This window comes from Pipra filicauda, unplaced genomic scaffold (assembly GCF_003945595.2).
Source record: "Pipra filicauda isolate LSUMZ 115617 unplaced genomic scaffold, ASM394559v2 scaffold98_size3848907_pilon, whole genome shotgun sequence".
NCBI classification, from domain to species: domain Eukaryota; kingdom Metazoa; phylum Chordata; class Aves; order Passeriformes; family Pipridae; genus Pipra; species Pipra filicauda.
The window spans coordinates 1,901,167-1,913,668 of record NW_024105186.1 but is presented as its reverse complement, the minus strand read 5'-3'; the positions used below and the strand labels follow the sequence as shown (position 1 = coordinate 1,913,668).

Here is a 12,502-nt window from a genome sequence, read left to right as displayed (position 1 = left end):
CATTGTTCAAGATTTACATTACTCAACAGGAAATCAGTGAGAGGTCCAGTGATTAGAAAGGTGTATTTCCCATTCACACCCACCCTTGTTTGCTCACTCGGGGCTGGAAGTGGGAAACGGTGTACAGCTGTGTCCATGGGAACTCAGGGAATTGGGGGAGCAAAAGCAGAGGGAGTTATCCCATTTTATTAAAAGATACAGATTGCTTTGTCGGCCATATGCTGCTTGCCATGTCCACAAATCGATCCCTCACACACTGTTCATACTCAGGCCTTACAGCAACTACTTTCTCCACAGGCTGGGGAGGGTGTAGTTTATCAAAACACAACTATCAGGGCAGTACTTGAAAAGAGTAAGTATGGTGAAAGTGTCCCTTGATCTAAAATATGCTTCCTTCTCAAAGACTATTACTTTGACACTCTTGCCAGGGGAGAGAGATTCTGCACAGACTTAAAGTGCCACTTGTGAGATATAACTCAGTTTATCACAGTGTTTAGGAATTAGGCTGAGCAAGAATCAGCCCTCTCTGGTGCCCTTAGCTGTGGCTTTTAACCCCGATCTCACAAATGATGCTCCAATATGTTCTCTTTAATGGCTCCTCTGTAGCTGCACAGAGCAAAACAAAACACCGCTAATCTTTTATGGGGTATCACTGGAACAGGATGCTACCCTGGCTGAATCCCCCCATCGGAAATGTCACAGCTGTTTTAAAACCTTTGTCCCCCAAAGTTAGTTTGATAACAGGCACTCAACTCAGGGTTACATGGTGACTGCTCAGCACTACACTGTAACAGTGACATGTGGAATGCAGCAAGTGAACTTCCTGGGCCACAGATCCCAGCCACAACGGACTGGATTTCCAACCTAGACACTTTCAAGGCTTCCCAGTTAGCTCATCCAATGCAAAGGCTGGGTCTTTTATGTTCCTTCAGAATTCAGAATGTGCTTGGAAAAAAAGGTCCAGCTTATTCGCCATTGTATGCTAAACCTCAGACAGGGAAGTGTCTGTTCCAAAAGAGGTTAAGGAAAGTCCAAAGTGGAAGTTTGATTTCCAAAAATGATTTTAATATAATTTTAAGAATGACTATTTCCTTTGAGTAAGGAGGGACCTAAGCAAATGTCCTTGCTCCAGGCTCACTGGTGTGCCACACCAAGCCTCCAAGACGTCCTACAACAGATGTAGGCAAGATAGCCCCCAGACACCACAATGCCTATGCCAGAAATTTTATCCTAAAGTAAAATCCCAATCTCCTCTAGTGCAACTGAAGATACACGTGTGTCTTTTTGTCCATTTTAGACATGGGGGAAAGCACATTGCCTCCTCTTCATGGCAGCTCTGCCAGAATAAGCCACATGCTCTGTCGGGGAAGAACACAGATCACAGACACTTCTTGCTCCTGTTGCTCAACAACGATTTCTCTAAAATTAGACCTTTCCTGCAACTGGAGACAACAACACAATGCTGAGTAAAAGGGAAGAGTTACAATGTATGTCTTATATATAACAGTCCTGTTTACACCTCTTACATAGCTTCTTTCTCAGTAATAGCCTTATATTGACCATGCTCATTTTGCAAAATGAAACAATAGAGCTTCCTTATGTTAAGAGATTATTTTGTCTCCTGCTCAGGAAGACCACTGGGTTCTACAAATTACTGGAACCTCCCATCCAAAAAAACTATCAGAAGCCACCTCAGAGCAGCTAAACATCATATGCAAAAGTATTTTTGCTGTGATAGCCTAAAACATCTGGACTTCCTTGTAAAATAGAAATGACACATACCACAACTGATACAAGATTATTTAAATCACCCCAGACAGAAAACCTCCCCACTAGCATTTCTTTCCCTGAAACACACCCAACACTTATAAGTATTATCTTAGATAACAGTTAGCCATTTTCCCAGCACAGAAAACTGCTATGAAAGCTGTGGAAAACAAGAGTATTGCAAGCACAGAAATAAATGTGGAGGATGAGCCTTTCACAGTGAAATGTGCACTAAGGATATCTGAACTGCATGATAATGAACGACACCATCATGATTTGTTTCACTGTATGAATTACTTACCCAGTCCAGCAGGGTTTTAGGATTTTGAAAAATGCTGAAAGATGGACCACTCCTTAAAAAACAGGGATTTTTTTCTTTTAATCCTACTTAACTTAGTGCTTTTGGTACATAATTTGATGCCTCTGTTAAGAAGGCATTGGCACCCAAACCTGCCTTTCTAATCCACCCTTAACTTTACCCTTTGAAGTTTTAGACTGATTGGGAAATTCTTAGGGGGTACAAGGTGAAATTGCTCCAGTGGAGTGGGAGCCCCCTAAGGGGCTGTACTCACCTGGTCTAAGTGCAGGGCACCATCAGCGAAGCGCTGCTTGCGGAGGTTCTGGGCAATTCGATGCAGGTTCAGCACAGCTTCCTGGATCTCAGCTATTGAGTGCTGAGGTGAGACAGGGGGCAGTTCTTCAGGTGATAACACCTTCCCAGGGCTTTCAAGCATAATCTGTGCATGCTCGTAGCTTAGCTTCACGCAGGAGCAGATGACTGTCCGCCCAAACCACTCATCAAGGATCTGCAAAATTGGAAAGTGTAAATCGATCTGAGGACTCATTCTGCCAGTGCACGAAAGCTTGGGAAGTTGTACAAACACCGGAAGGAATGACACCAGACCCCACCACTGCCTGTGATCTCCAAGAGAAGATCTTGTCCTACTGAGACCTTCAGGCCTTTTGCCCATATAGGTTGTCTAACGTTGAGTAACATGCACATGGATGTAATATATAACAATATATTGTGCATATACATAGGGAACTGCTTGGATCTCCCTTCTTTACCTTATTTCCCTCCTTCATAGAGCCCAAAGAACTACAGCCAATCCAGAACTTGAAATCAGTCCGTTGAGTCAAAAGTTACCAGGTTGCAGGAGTGGCAAAAGGCAGATACCCACATGCCAGATCTCCTACCCAAAACATGGCAGAATGAATTCCACCTCTTCAATTAAAGTGTGGCCACCAGGGTACGAGGGGCTGGCCTTAAAATACGCTGTTTTCAGGAGTACTGCAAGAATCTCAGAGTATGATTTGCATCTGTGAAAGTACCTGAGTAGGACTTTGGTGGATCTGGAGGAGAGATAAAGTCACTGATCCCTTGTTTCTCTAAACATGTTTATGGTCCTAGGCCCAAACTCAAGCCAGGAACCTTTCTGGGCTTCCAAACTATTTTGGAATCGAAAGGAAAATATTCTATAAATTGCTTATAACACCCTTTTATTTTAAATCAGAAGTCACTCAATTTTAAACTCCCTAACAGAATACCAATGTAGAAGTAGCAATTCAGAATTATGTCTTAAAAGAGAAAGGAAAATCTATCTTTAGCTGAGATATAGAAAAGAATTCAACAGCTCATCAAGCCAGTGAGAAAGCGCAGAAGGACATGGGCAGAAGGCTTGACAAAAGTCAAGAGCATTGGCATGAGGGCTCTGGAGAGAGATGCAGTCTCTGATAAACCATTCAAAGCACAAGTGCTCAGAGAATGATTGGAGAATTACAATTCTCCCTTAGCTACAAGTGCCACCTCACCCCTTCATCAGCACAACAGGACGAGGTAAATTCTGCAAGTGACAGTGCCCAGGGAGAACAGCCAGATCTCTGTGACAGCCTCATCAAGGACATGGCTTCAGAAAGACAAACTCTCTGCTTAGCAGCAAAGGACTGATCCCAAAAATACCCTTGCTCCCTCACAGAATATATACTGTGCAGTATAACTCTGCAGACCAGAGCTCTGAAAGTCACAGGGCATTTAAGCTCATTTCTAATTCAAAAGTGCTCTAACAGTGGAGATGCAGCAAGCGACATCTTGCAATGTAAAGTGCTCTGACCCTCAGCTCATGGTTATTCTGTGTGTCCCTTCCTCTAAGCCAAGGAGAAAGAAAGGAAGAGAAAGCCACAAAGCTGAACAGAGATGCTGTGACGGTGCTAGCAGCACCTCCTCTGTGCTCTGCTGCATCCCATTAAATGTGGTTCAGCTTCTTGTGGTGATGGGGGATGCATATGTGGTAGGTCAGCAACATCTGATGAAATCTGCTGGACCCAAGAAATCTCCTGATATTAAGCAAACACAACCTCTGGTGTGGAAGAGGCTGCACTGCTCTTTAAATGATCCACTTCCTGAGCACAGCATGTGATGGCAGCCAGTGCTGCTCAGCTGAAACCCTCCCAACAGCACAGTCTCTGGGGCTACAGGTCTCTCTGAGGGTGTGGCATAGCTGTGCAGGGGGCTGAGGTCTTTCTCCACACAAGGCAGTGTCTGTATCACGTCCTGGCTGACGACAACAGTTTTGAGCCTGGAAAACACAGTGTTTGTACAGGATGTTTGAGACTGAAGCAATTTTTCCTTGTCACTGTTAGAAGGAACCAGCAGGGCTGTGCTTCAAACATCAGTAGGCAAAACTTAAAAAGAAAAGTTGCATTGTTTGTTTGCAAATATCTTTCTGTTGACTGCATCCCAACAAGAACGTGCTACGCCGTTCCTATCAACGCCCAGCTCTGCTTCAGAGGAACAGCACAGATGTAACAATAAGGTTAACGCCTCTGCCCTTGGAAAGTCATTTCGGATACATTGTGTCACACTATCCCACTATATAGTCCATGGAGCTATGTGGAGTGCTGCTCAGGCAACATTTTGTTACAGTCAATGAAAACTAGAAGAGAAAAACTTCAGAACCCAAGAGCAATAGCAACAAGAAAGTGCCTGTCTCCAGAAAAGGCTAAACCTGGCATTATTTTTCTAAAAGAAAACCAGAATTAAAAATCCCAACAAGCTATCAATAGTCACATTCAAATGTGGAATCTGCATGGCTTTTCCTTGTGGAAAGCGTAAGCTTTAGACTTACTTGCTTTGGAATAGGAACAGTGAAATCTCAGAGCAGCTCTCACCTCTGGCAGTGCTGCTGGGCTCTGCCTTGGAGGCTCAAGGGTTACGGTACCTCTGTGCACTTGGGGTGCAATAAAGTGCCCTTCAGCCTCTGAGGAAGGAGGGCCACGGAGATGGTGAAGGGCCTTGAGGGGAAGCTGTATGAGGAGTGACTGAGGTCACTTGGTCTGTTCAGCCTGGAGGAGAGTGAGGGGAGATCTCTTTGCAGTCTACAATTTCCTTGCGAGGAGAAGAGGGGCAGGCACTGACCTCTCCTCTGTGGTGACCAGTGACAGAACTGAGGGAATGCCCTTAAGTTGTGTCAAGGGAGGTTTAGGTTGGACATTAGAAAAAGGTTCTTCATCCAGAGGATAGCTGGGTGCTGGAACAGGCTCCCTAGGGAAGTGGTCACAGCACCAAGCCTGACAGAGTTCAAGAAGCATTTGGATGATACTCTGAGGCACACGGTGTGACTCTTGGGGATGGTCCCGTGCAGGGCTAAGGGTTGGACTCGATGATCCTTGTGGCTCCCTTCCAACTCAGCATATTCTGTGATTCTGTGAACATCCTGTCCTCAATGTCAGTGCTCTCACGGCTCTCCACCAGCAGCTGAGGTTCAAGGGCTGTGTTGGGGCCTTTAACTCACCTCCCTTTCACCTAGCAGAGCATGGCGGAGCATGTGATCCTGTTTACACTGAGATATGGACATAGTAACACCTATAAATACAAGCTCTTAAAAGAATGCCCCCCTAGGCAAAAGCCCTACAATTACTTCTTCTCTCGGAAAGAGTAAATTCTTCTCCAGTCTTCACCTGGAATTCACATCAAGTGACCTCAGTTAAGACTGCAACCCTGAAAGTCCTTGTAGGAGAAACCAGTTTGTGGAAAAGGCCACAGGCACCCTGCTCTCCCAGGGGCAGCATGGCCACGGCCCAGATCACTGCTCCTCTGGAGATCTGCTCCCTGAGCCAGCAGAAGGCAGATGTTACAGATCCCCTGTTTTCTCACTGGTCAGACATGGTTGGACTGAGCACTGTTTCGAATACAAGTAATGGATATGTTGCATGGAACAAGAGAAAAGACGTAATTAAAGGCTCATTTTAATTAAGACTTGACTATTAGCAGTTCAAAGATGACTCGGAGTCAATAAAAGGTCCACCAAGAAGCTACTATTAGAAGGCCTCATAAGCAATCACAGGGGAATATAGGAAGGGGAACACTTTTCACAGCAGACATACAATCCACCTCGGTGATAGAGCAGGGACTTGCAGCAGAAATACAGAATCAGGACTGCAACTCTATTTTGCTAAAACACAAAGTTAGATTCAGTATACTTTAGAGCAGCTGGGACCATAACAAGGAAGTAAAGTTAATCTTTGTGAAAAATTACCAAATTGGCACAATAGCGGCCACAGAAAGAGTTGTGGTTTAAAAAAAACTAACAAAAAGTGATCAGAGCGTGCTCTGGTCCTGCCAGTCTTTAACCCCTCTTGGTTAGTGAGGGGACCCTGTGATCACCAAAGCGATTTTAGGGTTACAAAGAGTGTGGGAAAAGAATAGGGAGAGAAATGAAGACCTGGGGAGTGCTGGCAGGCAGCTGAGGGCAGCTCGCTGCAGCAACAGACAGCTTCCACAACTGCTCCCTGGAAATAACACATGCAGAGGATGTAGCTGTGCCTTTGCTGAAGGGCTATCATGCTTTATTTGGATTGATGTAATTTGCAGCTCTGAAGAAGAATTAAATAGTCTGTTTACCAGAGAGAGGCAGAGGGATACTGCCCACATCCACCGCATTGCACAACTGCCTGTGAAGGCAGGGCTGGAGTCAGGGGACACATCTTGTACCACCCAAAGCATTAGCTTTGAACTGCTGCTGCAGGCAAGACATTAAATGGTTGGGTGACCTGGCAAGGAGCAGGACATTCTCTATTCCTGAGATTCATACAAATATTCCTCCTTTCTCCCCCATGTTGAGAGATTAGTCCAGTTGGAAATTCCACAGTATATCATCAGCAAGACAAGATACAGGGACGGTTTTACATCCTCCAGTATTTTTCACCTTTGCTATCCACCTGGGTGTTAAGGGATGGCATTTTTACCACTCTCTCTGCAAGAGTAGGGGCCGGCCACCAAGGTAGGACAGATTAGCAGGATGACTGCCTGCTGCCTGAAGTACCTTGCCTTCTGGAGTCAACTTCCACATCACAGAGAATGTCAGTCTATCTTGCATAGGATTGAGACTGCATAACTCCTCACAGAGCAGCCTGGGAAGCATTGGGATCACCTGGAAGAGAAGAGAGCCTTGGTGAGACACAAGCTTTTAGTGTGGTCAAGCTTACCTGAACAGTTGGTAAAGGGCAGGTTCAACAATGCACAGAAGGAGAAAATGCACTAAACAGTCGGGATCACATTCTCTGTGGCAGGAGTGGCTACGTCACAGCTCTGGGATGCATCATCCCTGCCAGAGCTATATCACATGGAGAACAGCATGCTGGTACGGAACAAGTAAGTAAACCAAACCCTCTGGACTGAGAGGAAGTCAGACATGACACCAACCCTCACATCCCTCAATGAGACCAGAGGCAGCTGTCAGTCTCCAACCTGGGAATCATTCCCAGTGCTCCCCTCTGAAGAACGGAGTAACCATCCTGGAGCATCCTGCATCCTCGGTTATGCAAACACTTACTCTGCAGCCTTTAAGGTCACAAAGTTTGCTTTGTTTTCCACTTCTTTCCCACTGCCGCTTTGGCACTGGGAAGAATGAGGAAGGCTCAGCACATCAGGAAACTTAATGTCGAAGAAACATGGTCCTGGCAGTCAAGAGCTGAAGAGCTTGGATTTGAGAACTGTGTTTCTTGCTTTGCCACTGAATACCATGTAATCAGGCAAGTAATGCAAGCCTGCTCTCTGCAAAGCATAAATGAAACTTCTCCCGTGCATCACAGGAGCCATGCTTGGCTTCAATGAAGATTGAACCATGCTTTGCAGCACGGACAGGAATGCGTAGATGCTGGTGAGATAAACAAAAGTACCTGTTTTATGACTATTGACCATGGTGTTTCCAAATGGAGAACAATTATTATTTTATTATGTTCAACTCTTTTTGAACAAAATGTCAGTCAACACAAATTTCTGGCAGGATTTTTTTAACCCATGTCCTAATTCCTTAAAACTAATCAATATTTCTGCTGCTGAACATTGAATTACCAAACCACAAATTGCTCACCTGACTAACACCAACAAAGCTAAACTTTTCAGCACATTCACGTTAGAGCAAACCTGAGCAGCTCCAAGTGTTTCTACCATCCCTGAGTTATTTCTCAAGCGAAGTCTGCGGTAAAGATAATCTTTAGCAGCTGTTTAATGAAGCAAACCTAATTATTAGAGTTTCGCTTCTTATTTTCCTTCTCATTATTTACCTTTGTGAAGAGGCAGTAAATGCCCTCAAAGAACCACCAAGTTATTCCTCTTGTTTATTTTGAGTAGCAATGTGGGCTGGTGCATTCCAGAAAAACAGAGAGAAATGCTCTACTTGGTTGCCATAAAATAATTTAGCTATTTAATTAGTTTCCGTTTTGACTGCTCTGAGTGCCAGCCTGTAAATATAGGACCAGTAGGAAGATGACTGGCATACAAATCCCAGCTCTTCCAAACTCTGTGACACCTGTTTAGTGATTTCAGAGATACCTGGATGCAGGGGAATAACTGCTCTTCAAACCAGTAAGAAAGAACAGTCTCAGGTGTCCATTTTCTCCTCAAGTGCACACACTTTATACTTACCTCTTGTTTTGAAGGAATGACTCTTAAGATATTTAATCACATTTGTGGTTTGGCACCAGATGATGGCTATAAATCCATTCTAACTGCAGTGCATGCTAATGCCAAGAGGTTAACTGTACAGTCTGGGACTGTCAGGGAGTCACAACATGAATCAGCAGCCCTGGTTCAGCTGGAAGGTCACAAGGACACAGCCTATGATAAGCTCTTTCCCACAACACAAAGGCCGTCAACTCTGTTATTCCAGTTGTGAACAGAACGTTAACAATACTGGTACATTCATAACTCACAGATCCAGTACGTGAGCTCAGCCATGCTGCCTGGGAGGACCCGCACCACAAGGTTATAAATTTAGCATGAGTGGTGCCAACCCACACCAGAAAGGAGAGAAAATAGCTTTACAGACTATCGGAAATCCCTGCCTGCCTAAGATCACCCGTGACCACCATGAGACCCTGAAGTTCAGGTCACAGTGAACAAAGTGCTAGTAATTTAATAAAAGCTCCGATGCCCTTTTCCACCCAAATTAAAAGCTGCTTTTCTCTCTCTCCTTAACTCTGTGATTGATCATCTGATAATGGTCTGTACTTATTGAATATTTCTGTGCCTTAGCACGCCCTCTTTCCCTTCAGACTTCCTGCAGCAATACCAGTCTGCTAGAAAAATGCCTACATGAAACATGAAAGCCCATCCATGAAGAATAGCCCAAACTAAACAATGGGATGCCTGTTTTAAGTGTACTTGAGCAGGATTAATATCCAATTCAAGAGGCTATAATTCAATGGAAGGGCTTTCAATGATGTGAAACACAAGCAAAGCTTTAACTCAGATCATAATTACAGCACTAAACACTCAACAAGCAATTAGCTGTAACAAATCTACTGTTAAATAGGGAAGCATCAACCTGCGTTACCCTTGTTTTACAGGAGAGAAACTTTAGGCAAAGTAACTTAACCCAAGCCATTGAGGAAGTCTCATGGGAGAACAAGAATGCAATCAACTTTTTCCTGGGCTCAGCAAACACATACATAGCATAATGTGACCTTGAACTGAAGGTATTTCAATTTTATCTACCTTACTGAATTAAAAGACACCTGTTTTCAACACCACGACAGCCTTGGCTGACTGTCTCCCTCTGCTTTAACATCACGATTCCTCTTCACCCTCTACATGGAGAATAAACCAGCTGTCACAAGGCACAGAAGTTTAAGTTATAAATACACATTTCCTTTTTCCTTAACACGATACGGTCACAGCCTGAAAGGATTCCTAGTAATTGCAAGCCCAGCATTTAACAAACAAAGATGTCACAATTGTGTCACACTCAGAGAGCAAGATGTTTCAGGAGAGATCCCAGGGGCTGCCCAAAGGAACTTTGGCAACAGGATTATCTCCATCTCTTTCTGACGGAGACACAGGATGAGAGGAGATTTCCCTAAGTACGTCTTTCATGTCCAGATTTGCAAAATAGCCGAGTTGCGTAGCATCACCTCGAATAATCCAGAGGTTGCCCAGCATTTTTTAAATGCTTTGCCCTTCCCGTGACTGTCTGCCAAGAGACAGTGGTGCCTGCCAGCTGCCCTGTGGAGTGCCACGGCACGCAGAAATCCAGCGAGCTGAAACGCTGCCGAGGGATAGCACCTCCAGTGTGAAGTGGTTTCCTTGGCAAATTGCTACATTGGGGATCACATCAATTCAGCTTGGTTTTACTGCAGGTGGAAATAAAGTCACCTGGGCTTATACAGGGATCATAAACCTGGAATAAGGGGTCTATAAATGTAGCTGAGTCTAGAAAGGCAGTTGGAGAGGCCCAACAGGGCTAGGCAAAAGAATTTTACAATGTAAAAAAGGACTTACACCCCCCAGGAAATCCTTTCTAATGAATGTGTCATAGAAACCAGGGCTGAAGAAAGGCTTGGGTGGTGAGAGCTCGTCTGGTTTTCATCCCCCTCTATCAGTCAGACTAATAAAAGACTTCATTTCTCCCCATAAGCCTAATAAGGCTCAAGAGATACTGGAAAGGGCTCTTCTTTGAGTGAAAGGCTGATATGCACAATGCTGGCAGAGGCAGGTCTGCATTTCAAATAAAACCACAGACAGAGGATTTATCTCTTCCTATTTCCAGTGTTCAGCACTACCCTGGAGACTCATTGCTCCAGCACTGCCCAATGGCCATTCTCCCCACGGGCAGACCCATGTCCCAGCCAAAGCCATAGGCAGCACTGGAAAACCAAAGTGAGAGTAGGCACTGCTGGGGCTGGGGAGGTTCCTACACTTTGTCATCCCAGTGTTATAAAACAGACAGACCTGTGACCATGGCTGGTCACACTGCTTAGCAGCTGACTCCTCTGCATGGGAAGATCTAACCTCCTGATTGTGAGAGCCCTTGGGTTTGTTTCGTTTTGTCACTTTGACTAATAAAATGCTTCCAGAAACCAAATGTGAGTTTCCAGTCTCAGAATCATTCCTAGGGAGCTGCGCAGTGGGAGGGGAGCACACGCATGCTAGGATGATAAAACTGATAAAAATCAGAAACATCTGCTGCAGCCAGGACTGACTCTCTGGCCAGGTTCAGAGCAGGTTATCCAAGAGTGGCTCCCACCAATGGACTCACTATAGCAGCTTTGCAAGGAACAGAAGGGGAAAACTGGCCAATCAACCAAAGGGAAAAGGGAACAACTCTGGAAGAATAACCCCTTATCCTCACGAAGTTGCACAAGCAGTTTTACTCTCTTCAAACAACTCCATTCTGCTGGCATCCCGCTTTGGCTGACCCTCATTCTTGGTTCAGGTTGGTTATGACCACTGCTGACTCCCAGGGTGACTCTTTCTCCCACCATCCATCTGATTGGGAGGGATTGTATTAATCAAGAGTTTCCATCAGCTGCTCTCCCCAGAGCAGGGAGGAGGATGCTGAAGTCCAACAATGGAGTGGGCTCAGCAAGTCTCTTGCTTATACACTAAAAGACACTCAAAGGAAATAGGCAATTTGTTTACAAGCCAAGATTTCTGCTCAGAAGTTGTATCAACACTTCCATGAATTCAGATTTTGAGCAACTCTTTGTTACTCAGCCTGAGATTATCAAAATATCAACACCCTGACAACCTGCTGGTGTCAAAAGTGAATGTCTTTAAGTCCTTGGACTTAACATGAAGACAGGCTTACAGTTTCGATCTTTGATCTCCAGTGTACAATAGGACCAGTAAAATATTATAGGGATTTATGGCTGACCTCTCACTCAAGCTGCTTCACACCTAAAATAACAGTAGAAGATGTGCCAAAAAAGAGGAAACTGTTTAGGTTTTCTTGCTTCTTAAAACCTGATACATTCTTATTTCAAAAACTTTTGACTTTTATTAAAAAGACCACTAGCAATTACACAATAACTCCCCTTTTGGATACATGGTTCAGGAAAATTAAATATGTGGCTTTATTTAACTTTTTGGGGAGGATTAGCGTGGTGCTAACCTCTCGCAGAATCACAGCTGTCTTAGGAAACAGTTCCATCAAAGGAAAGCATATTTTCTACAAGAGTCACGCTACCATCTTGTTTCAGACAGCCCAGCTGCTTTCCTTTGCCCATCCCCTAGCTCCTTTTCATCTCTTGCAACTAAAATATTGACAATTTCATCATCTAACCCAGTTTACTCTTTTAAAATATATTTTCTGCGGGACGGAAGTGTGGGTGAAACATTTATCCTGACTGCTAGGCCAAGCAGTTGAAGAGAAATTGAAGATTAGGGCCAACAGGTAACTTATGTTGGCATTGCACAGGACTGACAGGCAGTGTTAGGGAGAAAACATGCTTTGAA

General features: G+C 44.5%; 1 protein-coding gene across 3 annotated transcripts in view; it reads right to left on the bottom strand.

Moving 5' to 3' along the window:
• DIS3L2 (DIS3 like 3'-5' exoribonuclease 2) overlaps positions 1 to 12,502 on the bottom strand; it is a 183,835-nt gene that overhangs the window by 60,115 nt on the left and 111,218 nt on the right. For all 3 annotated transcript variants that reach the window (XM_027751111.2, XM_039377985.1, XM_027751112.2), the window contains exons 13-14: positions 7,089 to 7,196; positions 2,340 to 2,573 (exon numbers count right to left, since the gene is read on the bottom strand). In XM_027751111.2, coding sequence (XP_027606912.1) covers positions 2,340 to 2,573; positions 7,089 to 7,196 — 342 coding nt within the window. The remainder of the gene's footprint in view (positions 1 to 2,339; positions 2,574 to 7,088; positions 7,197 to 12,502) is intronic.